Genomic DNA, 16,531 nt, shown 5'->3' on the forward strand with positions numbered 1-16,531 from the left:
ACAACTTCCGTCCAATCGGCGCGCCCCGGCTCGCCCCGCGCCCGCCCCGCTCCCGCCCCGCGCCCAAACTTTCCCCCAATCCGCGCGCGCGCGCCCCGCCCGCCGGGCTCGCGACCTTAACCCTCGCGGTGCGGGAGGCCTGCGGGCGGGGCGGGCTCCCCGGGGCGCGGCCCCGCCCCCAGCCCGAGCCCTCCGCCCGCCCCCTGCCGGCCCGACTCCGCCCAGCCCCCCCCAACCCCGCCATCGTCCCGCCCCCGGCCCAGCCACGCCACGCCCCCCCCCACGCCCCGCGCGTCTCCGCCGCCCGGGCCTGGCCCCTGCCACCCCGCCCCGCCCCGGCCGGCAGCTCCCCGCCCTGTCCCGCCGCGGCGCCCACCCCTTACCTGCACCCAACCGTGCCTGCGTCAGACGCCCACTGCCGGTGCCCTGGTGGGGCCCACGGCCAACCCTGACCCCAGGAGGCGCGAACCGGACGGCCGCGGGGCTCTCTGAGAGATCCGAGACCCGGCTCTGACCCCACGCGGCTCTGGGAGGGGGGCACAGGTCTGGGGGATGTGGAGCTTCGAGGTTCAGCTTACCCAGCGGCCGTGAGCGAAGGCAGGTATGTTCCTGCCACCCACCTGGGGGCTTCAGGCCTGTCACCCACTGTGATGGCAACAAGGACATTAACAATAATGATAGAGAACAACACACAACCCCCAGACCAGGCAGGGGTCTGCTGTCACCTGCAGTAGAGGAAGAGACGCCCGCACAGAGAAGGCAGGTAATTTATCCGAGATTTCCCAACCAGCAGTTGGCGCGTCCAGGACCGGAACCATGTGCTGTGGAGTCCAGCTTCCCTGGGGTTCTTTCCGCACACTTTCCCCCGCCCCTGCCTGGCCCTACGCTGCACCCTGGGCGCTCTGACCGCCACGCCTCCCCTGCCTGCACCCAGCACGTCTCTCTGACCCTTCCGCACACCGTCCCTGGCCTGTGACTGAGCCTCTGCCCCACTGTCACTTCGCTTGAATGGAGAAATCACCATTTTTCTATAAATTTTTTAAAATTTATTCGTTTATTTCTGAGTGAGAGAGAGAGAGAGCACGAGCGAGTGAGGGGTACAGAGACAGGGAGAGAGAATGCCGAGCCTGGAGTGGACTCGAGCTCACCCAACACAGGGCTCGAACTCATGAGCAGTGAGATCACAGCCTGAGCCGAAGGCAGATGCTCAGCCAACTGAGCCACCCAGGCGCCCTGAAAAATCACGGTCACGGTGGTGCTCCACAGCAGCCTCTTGGTCTCCTCTGGACTTCCGTCCATGCTGTTGCATCAGGAACCCTGACTAAAGCAACCTCTATACTCGAAGGAGTCCCCTCTTCCAGGAAGCCTTCCAGAAAAGATTGCAACTGCAGAGGGCTTGGAAACCAACATCCCAAGGCAGAGGAGAGCCGGGTGAGGGAGTGCCAGCAGCCAGGGTTTGGAGCTATCAAGGCCCACACTGCCCAGCCTTCCCAAGCAAGTGAGAAGGCAGGTTCCCCAATCCTGTCTCCAGACCAGGTAGGCACTTCGTGGGTGGGTGGAGGTGAGCCCAGCCCAACCCTGTCCCGCGTGCGCCCTGAGGGAAGGCCTCAAGGGCAGACCTGAGTAGGCTTCCGGCACTTGGACTCAGGCCCCGCGGTGGGGAGGGAGCACGGAGAGCTGGTTCCAGCCCGCCTGAGAAGGAGGGATTGGGCGGGGGGCTGGCACTGGGGTACAGACAGGCGTTCCGGACAAGATGGGCAGGCGGGCGGAGGGGTTCTCGGCTACTGCAAAGGCTGCCCTGGACTTCAGGAACGGGTCTGTGAGGAGACACAACCAGAGCATGAAAGCTCCGACAGGCGTGGAGGCCACCGAAGGCAGGTGTGTGGAAAGTTGGCCGTGAAGTCGGGGGAGGTCACAAACAAGGAAGTAGGCTGAATGCGCCGCAGTCAGTGCGGGTGTGAGGGCCAAGGTGGATGCTGGGAGGGGTTACAGGTCGATGAGCAGCCCCGGGTGGGGCGGCAGTCCAGGCAGGTGGGCGAGGAGGTGTGGCCCCCCAGTGGGTACTGGTAGGGCCCCAGAGAGCTGCTCTGGGGCTCGTCCCACGGCCCTGTGCAGGGACACGCTGCCCCCTGGCGGAGGCGTGGAACATGGTGGCCCCCACTAAAGAGTACCCAGCTCTCCTTCCCAGCCTCGCCACTTCCGCACCCCCAGGCCCACCTTTCGGGGCTCCCCAGGCAGGAGCCAGGGCTGCCTGAATGCCCAGCCCAGGCCGCTTCCTCCAGGAAGCCCTCCCACCGCCAAGCTCCCACTGCCCCTTCCTGGCAGCTGCCCTGAAACACCAAACCCGTTTAAATCGTCCCCTTTAAAACTGAGACTTAGGGCGATGGGCTAACCTCTCTGTGTCAGTCCCCCCATCTACCATCTGGTCACACAGAGTTGCGGGGTTTCTGTCTCTCACCTGCCTGGCGCAGGTGAACCCCCCAAAATATGTTGTTCTTCGTATTATCGTTCAAGCATGCCACAACGAGCCCTGGCCCTGTGCCAGGTTCTGTCAGGGGGCTAGAGATGTGGGGTTTTGCCAGGAGGATGAGGCCTCAGCCCTCACACACATGGCATCGTAACAGCAGGTGTAAGGACTGAGAAATGCGTCAGATGGTGGAAAGCGCTTGGCAGGGAATTGAAACCAGCTGATGTGCAGGCTTCTGCTTCTGCTCCAGATGAAGTAACAGGGACCAGATTCACATGCTCTTGCCCAAAACAGCAAAAAAAAAAAAAAAAAAAAAAAAAAAAAAAAAAAGACAGAAATAAATATATGTGAAAAATAGCACCCAAAACACAGAGCATCACACAGCAAAGGATAATGATCCTTGAGAGATGGGAAACAAGTGAGAAAGACTACAACCATCCCTGCTCCCCTGCTTGGAGAGGGTTTCCAGGGTTCAGTGTAGGCAGTGGGGACCCAGGCAGAGCCCCGAGGTCTCCCTCAGTTGAGGGGATGGAGTGGGGAGTCCCGGGAGGACAAGACGACCAGAGTTCACAGGGCAGAGTCCTGGAGAGGAAATAGCTGTGCAGAGAGGGAGAGATCCCCCAGAGATGCACAGAGGGTCAGCCTCCTGGCTTCAGCTGGCTGCAGGCTGGTACAAGGATTAGAAGGAAAAAACCCACCCAACTTAGAGGAAGAATCATCCAGAAGGAGGCAAGCCCATAGATGGTGGGAATAGTGTCTGTGTCTGACAGCCAGAGTTGGGAACCTCCTAATTTAAGGGGCATCAGTTAAAGTAGAAAGAAGGGTTTTGCTTCAGTAGCAGAGAAAAATCAACCTTAGACTACATATAGTTCTGGTCCTGCCCAACAAAGCTTAAAGACAAAACCCAAAAGGGTCACACAAGTTCCAAGTAACTTAACTGCATCCCAGAAACAAATACAAGGACATTTACAGAAATATAAAACTATCCAGCACCCGAAAAGGTAGAATACACACTGTTTGACATGCAACCAAAAATAATTAGGCATGAAAAGAGGCAAGAAATTATAACCCATAACGAGGGAGAAAATCAACCAAAACTAACTCAGATGTGACGAAGATGATAGAATTGGTAAGGTGAGAACATCCTTTACACTCACCGTGACCATATTCCACGTGTTCAAGATGCTGGAGGGAAGCCTGAATATGTTAAGTACAGATATGGACGATTTTTTTAAAGCCTCAAATTGAACTTCTGGAAATGAAAATTACAAGTCTGAGATAAAGAATACGTTGAATGGGATTAATAGAATATTGCACAAGAAAAAAATTGTGAGCTTGAAGTCATAGCAATAAAGACCATCCACATGAAACACCAAGAGAAAAGTGACTGAAAAGGAAAATGAACTAATTGTCAGGGAGCCACTGGGCAACTACACAAAGGTGAGCTACCGGTGGAGTTGGAGTCTCAGAAGACAGGAGGTGGAAACAGGAAAGAAAAGGCATTTTAAGAAAATGGCCAGGTTTGTTTTTGTTTGTTTGTTTTTTTTACAAATGTAATGAAAAACATAAGCCCACAGTTCCCAAAGCTCAACAAAACTTAAACACAAGAAAGATGAAGAAAACTACATTAAAGCTTGTACATCATTCTCAAAATGCTAAAGAACAGTTAAAAAGAGACTAGCGTAAAAGTATCCAGGGGAGCCAAAACAATCTTGGAAAAGAAAACCAAAGCTGGAGGCATCACAATCCCGGACTTCAAGCTATACCACAAAGCTGTCATCATCAAGACAGCATGGTACTGGCACAAAAAAAGATTAATGGAACAGAAGAGAGAGCCCAGAAATGGACCCACAAACGTATGGCCAAGTAATCTTTGACAAAGCAGGAAAGAACAGCCAACGGAATCAAGACAGTCTCTTCAGCAAGTGGGTGCTGGGAAAACTGGACAGCGACATGCAGAAGAATGAACCTGGACTACTTTCTTACACCAGACACAAAAATAAACTCGAAATGGATGAGAGACCTAAATGTAAGACAGGAGGCCATCACAATCCTCGAGGAGAAAGCAGGCAACAACCTCTTCGACCTCAGCTGCAGCAAGTTCTCACTCAACACATCTCCGGAGGCAAGGGAAACAGAAGCAAAAATGAACTACTGGGACCTCATCAAGATAAAAAGCTTCTGCACAGCGAAGGAAGCAATCAGCAAAACTGAAATGCAACTGACAGAATGGGAGAAGATATTTGCAAATGGCATATCAGATAAACGGTTAGGATCCAAAATCTACAAAGAACTTATCAAACCCAACACCCAAAAAACAAATAACCCAGTGAAGAAATGGGCAGAAGACACGAACACACTTCTCCAGAAGACATCCAGATGGCCAACAGACACATGAAAAGATGCTCAACATCACTCATCATCAGGGAAATACAAATCGAAACCACAATGAGATACCACCTCACACCTATCAGAATGGCTCACATTCACAACTCAGGCAACAACAGATGTTGGGGAGGATGCGGAGAAAGAGGATCTCTTTTGCATTGTTGGTGGAAATGCAAGCTGGTGCAGCCACTCTGGAAAACAGTATGGAGGGTCCTCAAAAAACTAAAAATAGAACTACCCTACAACCCAGCAATTGCACTACTAGGCATTTACCCAAGGGATACAGGTGTGCCGTTTCGAAGGGACACAGGCACCCCCATGTTTATAGCAGCACTATCGACAATAGCCAAAGTATGGAAAGAGCCCAAATGTCCATCGATGGATGAATGGATAAAGAAGATGTGGTATATATATATATATATATATATATATATATATATATACACACAACGGAGTATTACTCAGCAATCAAAAAGAATGAAATCTTGCCGTTTGCAACTATGTGGATGGAACTGGAGGGTATTATGCTAGTGAAATTAGTCAGAGAAAGACAAAAATCATATGACTTCACTCACATGAGGACTTTAAGAGACAAAACAGATGAACATAAGGGAAGGGGAACAAAAATAAAAACAGGGAGGGGGACAAAACAGAAGAGACTCCTAAATATGGAGAACAAACTGAGGGTTACTGGAGGTGTTGTGGGTGGGGGATGGGCCAAACAGGTAAGGGGCATTAAGGAGGGCACTTGTTGGGATGAGCACTGGGTGTTATACATAGGGCATGAATTTCTGGAATCTACTCTTGAAAGCATTGTTGCACTACATGCTAACTTGGATGTAAATAAATAAATAAATAAATAAATAAATCTTATTTAAAAAAAGGTATCCAGGGGAAATTTTTTATATACAGGAGCAAAGAAAAGGGTGTTTTGTTGATGTCCTGTTGGGTGAACACAGTGCATGCAGGAAGACAGTGGCGCAAGATCTTTACAATACTGAAAAAAAACCTGCCAACCTTCATTCTTTACTGTCGATAATGTCATTTGGGAACAAAGATGAAATGAGGACTTTTTCAGACATAAGGAGCTGGAAGAATTACTTACCAGCAAATCTATACTAGAAGAACCGTTAAAGGACATCCTCTGAGCAGCAGGAAGGTGGCACCGGATGGAAACCTGAACACACACACGCACACATGCACGCACATGCACACAGACACACACGCGCGCGCACACACACACACACTATTAATAATAATAAAGAGCACCAGAGATGATAGCTTCATGAGTAATAATAAGAAATGTTCTTCTTCTTATTTAAGTCTCTTTAAAAGACAATTAGCTATTTATTTTTTTTGTAGGCTCCACATCCAATGTGGGGCTTGAACTCAAGACCCTGATATGAACAGTCACGTGCTCTACTGACTGAGCCAACCAGACACCGTGAGAATCAGCTGTTTAAAGCAAAAACAACAGCAGTGTATTGTGGGGCTTGTATCATATGACAAAGTAAAATATACGACCACAAAAGCACAAAGTCTGGGAGGAAAAAGTGAAAATACAGTGTAACAGGGCTCTTTTACTACATAGAGATGGTACCATATCTTGCCAGGAGACATTGCCAAGTCAAAAACATGCGGTATAAATCCCAAAGCGGTCACTAAAATAGTTGCACCTAATAAAGCAACAAAGGAGGGGCGCCTGGGTGGCTCAGTTGGTTAAGCGTGCGACTTCGGCTTGGGTCATGATCTTGCGGTTCGTGGGTTTGGGCCTCGCAGCGGGCTCTGTGCTGACAGCTCAGAGCCTGGAGCCTGCTTTGGATTCTGTGTCTCCCTCTCTCTGCCCCTTCGCCGCTCATGCTCTGTCTCTGTCTTTCTCTCAAAAATAAACAAACATTAAAAAAAAATTTAAAGCAACAAAGGAGACAGATTGAATCAGGGTTTTTTTTTTGTTTGTTTGTTTGTTTACTTTTGAGAGAGAGGTTGTGACCTGAGCTGAAGTCAAACATTTAACCGACTGAGCTACCCAGGCTCCCTGGAATGAGTTGTTTTTTTTTTTTTTTTTTTTTTTTTTAAAGGCAGAAAGTAGGAAAAGTGGGGGAAACAATAGACAAGGCAAATAAAAGATAAATAGCATGATGATAGATTAAACCCAACCACATCAATAATCACACTAAATGTAAATGGCCTAAACATCCCAATTAAAAAGCAGAGGTTGCCAGATTGGGTAAAATAGCAAGATTCAACTCGGTGCTACCTATGTAAACACACTTCACAGACACAAATAGGGGAAAGTAGAAGGATGGGGAAAGTTATCCTATGCTGATGCTCATCAAAAGAAAGAAAACCCACAGTGAGAGTATCACCAGGAATAAATAGGTTCATTTTGTGATAACAAACTGATAACATCATCAAAAGGACATAACAACCCTAAATGTGCATGAACCTAATGACAGATGATAAAAGTCCATGAAGCAAAAACTGATGGGGGAAGTGGGCAAATCCACAATTATACACAGAGTTCCACTCTCTTCTCCCAATATTAGATTCCACAAGTGGGCACAAAATAATTAGGGACATAGAAGACTTGAAAAACACTGCCACCTAACTTGGCCTAATTAATATTTATAGGAGAGTCTTTCATTTTCTGGGCCCAGGTCTCAACATATACAAAATAATTCAAGTCATTAAAAGAATGCTCTCTGACCACACTACAATTATATTAGAAATCGCTAACAGAAAGCTATCTGGAAAATTCTCAAATATTTGCAAACCAAATAATCTGCTTCTTAATTTCCCATGTATTGAAGAAAAAACAAAATGAAAATTAAAAATTATTTTAAACTATGGGGCACCTGGGTGGCTCAGTCAGTTGGGCAACCGACTCTTGATTTTGGCTCAGGTCATGATCCCAGGGTCATGGGATCAAGCCCCACATTGGGCTCCATGCTGAGCATGGATCCTGCATGGAATTCTCTTTTCCTCTGACCCTTCACCCAGCTTGTGCTCGCTCTCTTTCTCTCAAAATAAGTAAATAAACTTAAAAAGTTATTTTGAACAAAATGGAAATGAAAAGACAACATGTAAAAAAAAAACCTGTGGAATGCAGTTAAGGCAGTACTTAGAGAAATGTATACCACTACACATGTATTTTAGAGAAGACATGATTCATTGACCTTAGCTTCCATCATGAGAACAGATGAAACCCAAAGTAGACAGAAAAAGAAATAATAAAGTTCACATTAGAAATCAATAAAATAGAAAAATAGAGAAAAATAGTGAAACCAAAAGCTGTTTCTTTAAGAAAATCAGTAAAATCAATAACTCTCTTACAGATGGATCTGGAGTTAAAGAGAAATGAAACAGGAATTGATATCAGGAATGAGAGAGGCTACACCACTATGGGTCTAACACATGTTAATATAAAAACAGGAAATATTATTAATAACTTCACACCAACAAATTTGACACATTAGATGAAATGGAAAAATTCACTGAATATTAAAAACTGCTAGAGCTCATTCTACAAGAGATAGGGAGCCTGAATATATCTATTAAATAATTTGAACTTATAGTTAAAAACCTTCCCACAAAGAAAACACCACACTCAGAGGACTTCACTGAGAAATTCTAGAAAACATTTAGGGAGGGGGGAGCCTTGCTGGCTCAGTCAGTGGAGCATGTGACTCCTGATCTCAGGGTGGTGAGTTCGAGCCCCACACTGGGTGTAGAGATTCCTAAAAACAAACAAACAAACAAACAAACAAACAAACAAACAAACAAACAAAAAGAAAAACAAACAAACATTTGGGGAGGAAACAAAACCCATTTTACAAAAATGCTACCAGAAAAGGGAAGAGAAGGAAACACTTCCCAACTCATTCCATGAAACCAGCAAGTATGAAAAGGGATAACATATGGTGATCAGGTGGGGTTGAGCCCAGGGATGCAAATTAACATTTGAAAATCCGTTAGTGTAATTTACCATATTAACTGAAAGAAAAGCCATAAGATTATCCTGATAGATACAGAAAAAGCAATGGACAGAATCTAATACCTGTTCCCGATGGAAAAAAACTCTCAGCAAACTAACCCTGGAAAAGGCTTCTCCGGTCTGAAGAAACATTACTGTTGACATCACACTTAATTATTAAAGACTAAGGCTAAAGCTCACTCTAAAATCGGAACAAGGCGGTGGGTTTGCTCTTTCCACTCTGCTATTCTACGTTGTACCTGGAGGTTCAAGCCGGTACGGATTGGAAAGAAATAAGTAAAATGGCCTTGATTTGTAAATGACATGATCATCTATGTAGAAAATTCTACGTAATCTGCAAGAAAAAGGCCCCTAGAACTAATATTAGCGCACTTTCCGAGACGCAAGATCGACGTAGGCGCGCGCCGAACAGAGCTCCCCACACGGGTGATACGACCACTGTGGAAAAGAGTTTAGCAAGCGTTTCAGAGGTAAGCACACATCACGTCTAGTCTTATGATCTGGTCATTCCACTCCCAGGTGTTCACCCGACAGAGAAGAAGGCGCGTGTCCGTACAAAGACCGGTGCACGGATGTGATAGCCCCAAACCGGAAACCACACAGATGTCCCACAAGTGAGTGGGCACCCGGACTGCCCCACACCCATAGGACGGGACCTAGTCAACAGTAGAACGAAGCAGGTGTCTCAAGGGAAAGAAACGCTAAAAGTAAAGAAAGAGTGCACATTGCATGATGGCATGTGTGTAACATTCTAGAACAGCCAGTGGCTCTGCAGGGACAGGGCAGGACCCGGGGACGGGGGAGGCATGGGGACGTCTGGGGGTGATTGATGATGCTGTCTGGACTGTGGTCTTGGATGTAAATGTGCCGAAACGTATCCAATTGTACACTTTCAACAGTGCACATTATTGCTTCCGTTATGCTTCAGCAAAGGCGTTGTTTCAAAAGACAACCCAGGTTGACGTGCTGGAAGGACAGAGGAGAGCCCTCCACGGAGCGGTCGGGTCAGGACACGGCTGAGGGGACAGGCCTGCGGCACACGGACGCCGCATCAGTGTTTGTTGAGTGAGTACATGAATGCCCGACTCGGGGATGTAAATCGTGTTAGACGTCTTAACACATGCACAACCTCTTTGGTTACGCTTTCCCTCCTGTCACTGCTCTCTCAACTTGAGAACCTCACTGGAGCTTTCCCTCAACAGAGCACGGGGCTGGCCTCCTTCCTGCATCTGTTCTGGAACCACTGTTTGGCCAGACCGGGACCCACTCACTCCTTCCTCTTCGAGGGACACCGGGGGTGCTACCTGCGACTCTCAGCCACAGACAGCGTACGGGGGGCGGCCCCACGCACATCCCTCTGAGAGGTGAGCTCAGAGGAGCAGCCCCTGGTCTAAGCCTTGACCTGGGAGCCCCTTCCCGGGGTTGGCTGTCCCCACAGAAGGGTCACCGGGTGTGGGTGTGTGACACCAGTCCTGCTTCACGGCGGGCTCTCCCAGGACAGGGCGAGAACTCCTGGGGCTGACCAACACTCCTGCCGAGAACCAGCCTCAGGCCCCTGCATGTGTGCACCCCTGGTCCCTGAGGGGATCCCCCGCCTCTGCCCCCGGCCTGGGCGGGCCAGGCCATCCTGAGCAGGGCCGACCGGTGGACAAGCCTCCCTGGTGGCGAAGCCCAGCTCACACTGTCATTGGCCCGGGGTGTTCCTTACCAGGCTTCTCTGTAGTTCTCCCCAAGGGTCGTGGTCTGGAGTTTGGAGGCAGGAGCTGGGGACGGTGCTGGCATTCACAGCCCCCTCCCGCCTACCACACACAACGTCCCCCGGAGGGACGGCCATCGTGCCAGCCCGCCCGGGGCCCCTGTGTGGCCGGTGGGCGACGGGGCTCTGGCCACCTCTGGCTGCTGAGTGGAGGTATCCACAGCCCAACTTGGCTCGGGCGGGGAGGGGCCGCTTGCAGAGGCCTTCTCCTCTGCCAACCCAGGTGGAGACCCTCGACCAGAAGGGTGTCGGGGAGACTTCTGGCCTGGTGTCAGGGTGCCTGGGCTGCGCTCCAGTGGGCATGGCAGATGGTAACGTCTCAGTGCTGGGCCGGACAGTGGCACGCATGAACCCCGGCAGCCACACCCCGCACTCACCCAGCCTGGGAGGGGTGTGCATCCGTGCCGTCCCATCAGGCCAGGGGCCAGGTTCCATCCACACCCTCCCACTGCCCAAGCTGCCCCAGCGCCCTCTTTGGGCTGTGGGCGAGGGCACCAGGCTCAGGGTGGCCCTCCTCTGCAGCCGCGCCACCCCTCCTGCGGCCCTCAACGGGGCCCTCCTCCCCTCCCCTCCCCCAGCAGGCCCACTGCCGGCCCCTCCCTGTGCTGGACTCCAAGTCATGCCTGGTTTGGTCTATGCACAAGCTGGGAGGAGTCCAAGGGCAAGGTTAGAGGCCTCGGGCCTGTGGGGCACCCCTCTCTTCCTCCCTCGCACCTGGAAGGGTAACACCCCTGCCTGGGGCTCCCTTGGGCTTTCTGCTTCCCGACCCGCCTCTGCAGCCGGTCCCTGCGTCGAAGCCGGAGTGCGCACGTCCTCCCTGCCGGGGCCCTGACCCACGGGGCCATCAGCACTGGCAGTGGCCCCAGGACACGGACCTTCTACACGGGCTCCTGGCACGAGGCGGCTCAGCTCTGAGGAGTTGGGGGTTGACCTTGTGGCTGGGAAGTGGCGTCACGGGCACTCAGGCTCCCCGGGCACAGCGCAGGTGGAAGCAGAAAGGGAAGAAGGGAAACTGAGCGGGGCCACGTGGGGCCGGGTCTCTGTGGCCACTGGGTGGCGCAAGGCTGGACTCGCGGAGGTCCCCGTTTGCTGAGGAGTAGCGTTTACAACTTGTAAACTGCTTGCAAACTGTCCCTCAGGAGGGACACCCGAGACTTGAGAAGGACACGGGGCCAAGGCCGCTCGGTCCTCTAGCCCAGGGCCATCAAGCCCTTGCCCGTCACATCCGTGCCCGGTCATCCCTCCGCCTCCAGAACCACGAGGAGGTACGACCCTAACACGGCCCCCCACCCCCCCGGGGCGAGGAAGCCCGGGTCTCCGCAGCTGCCCTGACAGGAGCCCGAGAAGCCTCATGGCAGCGAATCTCGATCGGCACACAGGTGCGTGACGGTGCGGCCACGGGGACCGGGTGTGCGGAGCCGGCCCGAGCGCCTGGAGTGGAGGAGGCTGGCTGCGCACCGGCAACTACAGCGCCACCCGCCTCGGGACCTGCCGCTCGGGACCTGGGGTCCTGGCCGTGCCCGAGACAGGCCGGTGAGTCGGATCAAGTCCTGAGGGGCCCCGGGGCGGCCCATACGAGGGGGTCTCTGAAGTGGCGGAGGCGCAGGCGTCTTCTGCAAACAAGAAGCGACCGGTTACGTGCAGGGCGCCAAGAGACGAAGCAGACGGCAGCTTCCAAAGCACCTGCTCGGGGCATCTGCAGGCAGATGGTGTCTGGGTGGCCGTTCTCAGACACGACCAGTCACAGTGACGCTCCAGAGCCCTCGATGGAGGGGCAGGTCGGGTCCCCTAAAGGAAGAGCTCATAACACAGTTGCTGGCACGTGTCCCCACGTGCATACGGGGCACTGTGACTGCTCTCAGACCTCTGGGGGTTACTGGATAACGGCCCTGAGATGATGCCAATACCATCACCTGAAAGCCATTACAGTGGTGGCGGGGGGGGGGGGGGGGGGGGGCAGTAGAGGTGGCACTGGCCGAGTCCGTGAGCCCGAGGGCTCTGCAGCCTCCGCCTTGAGGGCCTTCTGTAGTCCCTGGAAGTAGGGAGGGGGCGTTTCTATGTAACCAGTGGCCCGGCCATTGCGGAAGCCCCCAGGCCGGCCCCTCCCTGCCCAGCCCAGCCCAGCCCAGTTGTGCGGCACCCGCAGAGATCGGTTCCAGCGTCAGACCCTTGGGAGCTGCCGGGGGGCGGATCCCTTCTGTGTTCACACAGCTTGCCGGATGCTGCCGGGACAGGTGACCACCACGTATCCTGTGGCGAGGCCGATCGTAGCTGAGAGTACGGAGAAAACCACATGCGGTTCTGTCACCTGGTCCACGGCTAACCTGCATATGCTTTTTCTATCCTCAGCGAAGAAGAAAATCGGAACAGCCAGTTTTTGCACAACGCAGAGGCCAGCACGCTCCCACGGTGAACCTTGATGGCACCACCCCCGTCTTAGTCTGGCCCTTCAGGGATCTTGGTTTTGTCGAGGACACTGCCCGGCCGGCCGGCTGAACTTGGGCAAGTACCCTGCATGCCCTGTTAAGACCCGTGGTGACCACAGGGTGGGAAAGGCCAGGAGCTTCCAGGAAAACCTTCGGGATCCGATGGTCTAGGAGATGCCGGCACGTCCTGTCTGAAGTAAGGTAATTCGCTGCACCCAACAGCACCTGCTTCTGCGAGGCCCAGTGCTCGGTGACACTCTAGACTTGGGGCGCGGCGTGCACCAGCACACGCACTCTTCTCTAGCCGCTTTCCTGGGCATCGGGCAGTGTCGGCAAGAGAAGTCCCTGCAGCTCATCCAGGCAGGACACAGGCCACTCGCCACTTGGGTGGATGGCCCGTCGGGCCCACATTGCCGGTGGCAGGTGCCCACAGGAGAAAGCCCTCCAGCCCAGACTCCTAGCGCCCTAGGGCAAGGCCACTTCCTCCTGATCAAAATCAGTTATGCACTCGAGGGGGCGCCTGGGGGGCTCAGCCGGTGGAGCGTCCGCCTTCGGCTCAGGTCATGATCTCATGGTTTGTGAGTTCCAGCCCCGCGTCGGGCTCTGTGCTGACCGCTCAGGGCCTGGAGCCTGCCTCGGAGTCTGTGTCTCCCTCTCTCTCGGCCCCTCCCCAACTCACTCTGTCTCTCAAAAATAAACATTGAAAAAAATTAATTATCCACTTGAAAAGCGGCCCTGAGCTGGGGCCGAAGTCTGACCCCATCTCCCCAGTGGCCGTGTGACCCAAGTGCCCCCTGAGGACCAAGTGCATGCAGTGTTCCGTCCCGAAGGGAAAGTAGTAGGGACGGGCCCAGGAACAGCTGGAAGTCAGTGGTACAGACAGGAAGTGCCGGCCCCCCCTTGCTCTCACCCCACCCGGGGCTTTACCGGGGAGGGGGGCGGGGGGGAGGTTCCTGCTGGCTGCTGGGATACGAGAACGTGCAGACACGGTTGTGGGCAAAGGCATACACGTACGGTGCCTCAGCGGGCCGAACCCAGCCCACGCACCTGGCCCGGCCCAGCTTCGCACAAGGTATCGTCCAGAGGGGCGGGCGGCCGGCCAGACTCCTGAAGCCCAAGACGGGAAACTTGAGGACGAGGTCCGGGGAGAAGCACGGAGGGAGGGTGTTGTGTCCCACGGACACACCTGCCTGGATCTGGGGGTGTCCCCGCACCTGGGACTCAGGCCTCCCTGCCACCCCAGTGCTATCCCCCCGAGCCCAGGCAGAGAGACTGCATGTGGGCCAGTCACGAGGACGCCCCACCTCTCGGGAAGCCCAAGCACAAATCTGCAAGGACCAAAGGTACCCGTCAGCGGGTCAGAGAACGGGGATGCGTCGGCAACCTGGTGGCAGCCTGACAACACGGAAGTTGCAGTCACGGTGGGGACACCACGACCGGCAGAGGGTACGGTGGTGCGGTCCTGACTGCCCCGGAGCCACAGCCACCTCCGAAGGAGGGACTCCTCGGACCTCCGGCTTGAGCCAGGAGCTCAGGGCTGAGTGCAAACTCTGTCCGTGTGCTGCCGTTCCACCAAAAGCCAGAACCCAGGGCTGGGGGGCGGGGGCAGCCTCACTGCCCAGGGAATCTCAGCTCTCCAGCTTGAAGGTCCTGGCAGCCAAGGAAGGGCCCGGCCCACCGGGCGACTCAGTCCCCCTCCTGTAGGCCGGGAGCCCAGGGGCTCCGTCGGGTCCTCAGACCACTGAACCAGCAGGCAGAGAAGACACTGTTTTACTAGTGGGGGATGGGTGCCAACCACCAGGGGAAAATGGGGTAGGTGCTCATTGGGAGTTGAACCGTATGCCCCCCCCCCAACTTTTTTCCCCTTTACTTTTTATTTTTTTTTAATTTTTTTTCAACTTTTTTTTTTTTTTTGGGGGGGGACAGAGAGAGACAGAGCATGAACGGGGGAGGGTCAGAGAGAGAGGGAGACACAGAATCGGAAACAGGCTCCAGGCTCCGAGCCGTCAGCCCAGAGCCTGATGCGGGGCTCGAACTCACGGACCGCGAGATCGTGACCTGTCTGAAGTCGGATGCTTAACCGACTGCGCCACCCAGGCGCCCCTACTTTTTATTTTTGAGAGAGAGAGAGAGGGAGGGAGAGAACACACGCAAGCACGGGTGGAGGAGGGGCAGAGAGGGAGACACAGCCTCCGAAGCAGGCTCCAGGTCCCGAGCTGTCAGCACAGAGCCCGACGCGGGGCTTGAACCCACGAACTGCGAGATCATGACCTGAGTCGAAGTCGGACGCTCCACCGACTGAGCCACCCAGGCCCCACTATCCCCCACAAATTCTTATGTTGAAGTTCTAACCCCAGGGTCTCAGAACAGAATTCTATCTCCAGGTGGGGCCTTTACAGAGGAGACAGAGATGAGGTCAATGCATGTGACTTATATCCTTCCAGGCAGGGAACACAAGGACACAGACACGTGCAGGAAGGAGGCAGCTGTGCACGAGCCCAGGAAAGAGGCCTCAAAGGAAGCAACCCTGCCCACACCTCGATGTCAGACTGGCCTCTGGGGCTGGGAGAGAACTCGTTTCTGCAGTGGGAGCCATGCGGGACTTTGTAACGCTCTGTCGTGACTACTGAGCTGGCTGAGACAGGTTTCGTGAAAGGACGGGAAAACCATGCCTAGAACCCGGGGACTGCGCCTTTGGGTGACAATAGCAGTCAGTGGGTAACGGTGCCCCACAGAGACACACGGACCGGGCCCCCAGGCACTGAGGCACCCACGTGGGGCAAGAGGAACAGGTAAGGACTTTGGGGTTCAGAGGGATGGACAGTCTGGTCTTCCTCTGCCCTTCAGACCTCCCCCCGTCCTGAGCCCAACGTAGCCCCGGAGGGCAGCAGAGGAAGAGAGATCAGAGCCACCACACCCGCACTCCTGCTCACAGGGCCCCCTCCCCGGCTGGCTGAGACCCCGGGCTGAAGGTCTCTGCTCCTCGCCGGGTGGCCTCTCCACACCTTTCTGTCTCTGGACCGGTAAGGGTGCCCCCACCCGCTCCATCTGCCTGGGGCGGAGTATGGGTGTGGAAAGGGGTCCCGGGGTCCTGTACAACCTGTGCAGCTTCCCTGCCCACGCCGCACCCCTGCAAACGGTCCCGGGTCATCCTGGTCTCAGCGTGCTGTTTCCTTCTGGGCTCAGGTATAGAACTGGGATGATCATGCCGGCACGCGCAGCCTACAGGTGGCGCTGCAGACCCTTTTGGCCGCTGGCCCCGGTTTGGGCCAGAAAGCTTGGAAGCCCCACCCGACCTCCCACCTGGGGGTACCGGGGACAGCCTGTCCGGGCTCAGGAAGGGGGTCCCCTCCTGGGCTCCAACCTGACCCAGGCAGGACCCCTCCAAGCACAGCCTCAGCCCCTGTTCTGCAGAACGGGCCGGGGACAGCAATGGGGCCACCACACCCAGCAGTGATGCCAGAGACCCCAGGCAGGCAGGGCAGCTGTCCTAATGGCAG

General features: G+C 54.0%; 1 protein-coding gene across 2 annotated transcripts; it reads left to right on the forward strand.

Annotated features, from left to right (window-relative positions):
• The first annotated feature begins 320 nt into the window (after positions 1-320).
• LOC109259307 (uncharacterized) lies at positions 321-13,733 on the forward strand. 2 transcript variants are annotated; one of them, XM_019436846.2, is made up of 5 exons: positions 323-1,536; positions 9,369-9,463; positions 9,798-9,914; positions 10,052-10,213; positions 12,955-13,733. In XM_019436846.2, exons 1-5 carry the CDS (start codon positions 1,204-1,206, stop codon positions 13,016-13,018), a joined length of 771 nt encoding a protein of 256 aa, XP_019292391.2. In that variant the 5' UTR covers positions 323-1,203; the 3' UTR covers positions 13,019-13,733. The 2 variants fall into 2 exon arrangements, 1 of the variants encoding a protein (XP_019292391.2); XR_008421889.1 differs by lacking the exon at positions 9,369-9,463 and having other exon boundaries at positions 321-1,536.
• Positions 13,734-16,531: the final 2,798 nt, after the last annotated feature.

Source organism: Panthera pardus, unplaced genomic scaffold (assembly GCF_024362965.1).
Source record: "Panthera pardus isolate Hobbes unplaced genomic scaffold, ASM2436296v1 HiC_scaffold_13, whole genome shotgun sequence".
Lineage (NCBI taxonomy): Eukaryota > Metazoa > Chordata > Mammalia > Carnivora > Felidae > Panthera > Panthera pardus.

Bases quoted from the DNA above. Each gene is read 5' to 3' on its own strand.
- LOC109259307 (XM_019436846.2), top strand. From the start codon at position 1,204: ATGCTCAGCCAACTGAGCCACCCAGGCGCCCTGAAAAATCACGGTCAC. The intron at 1,537-9,368 runs GTAGGCACTTCG...TTCCACTCCCAG, and splicing joins CAATCCTGTCTCCAGACCAG to GTGTTCACCCGACAGAGAAG. The intron at 9,915-10,051 runs GTGAGTACATGA...TTCCCTCAACAG, and splicing joins GCCGCATCAGTGTTTGTTGA to AGCACGGGGCTGGCCTCCTT.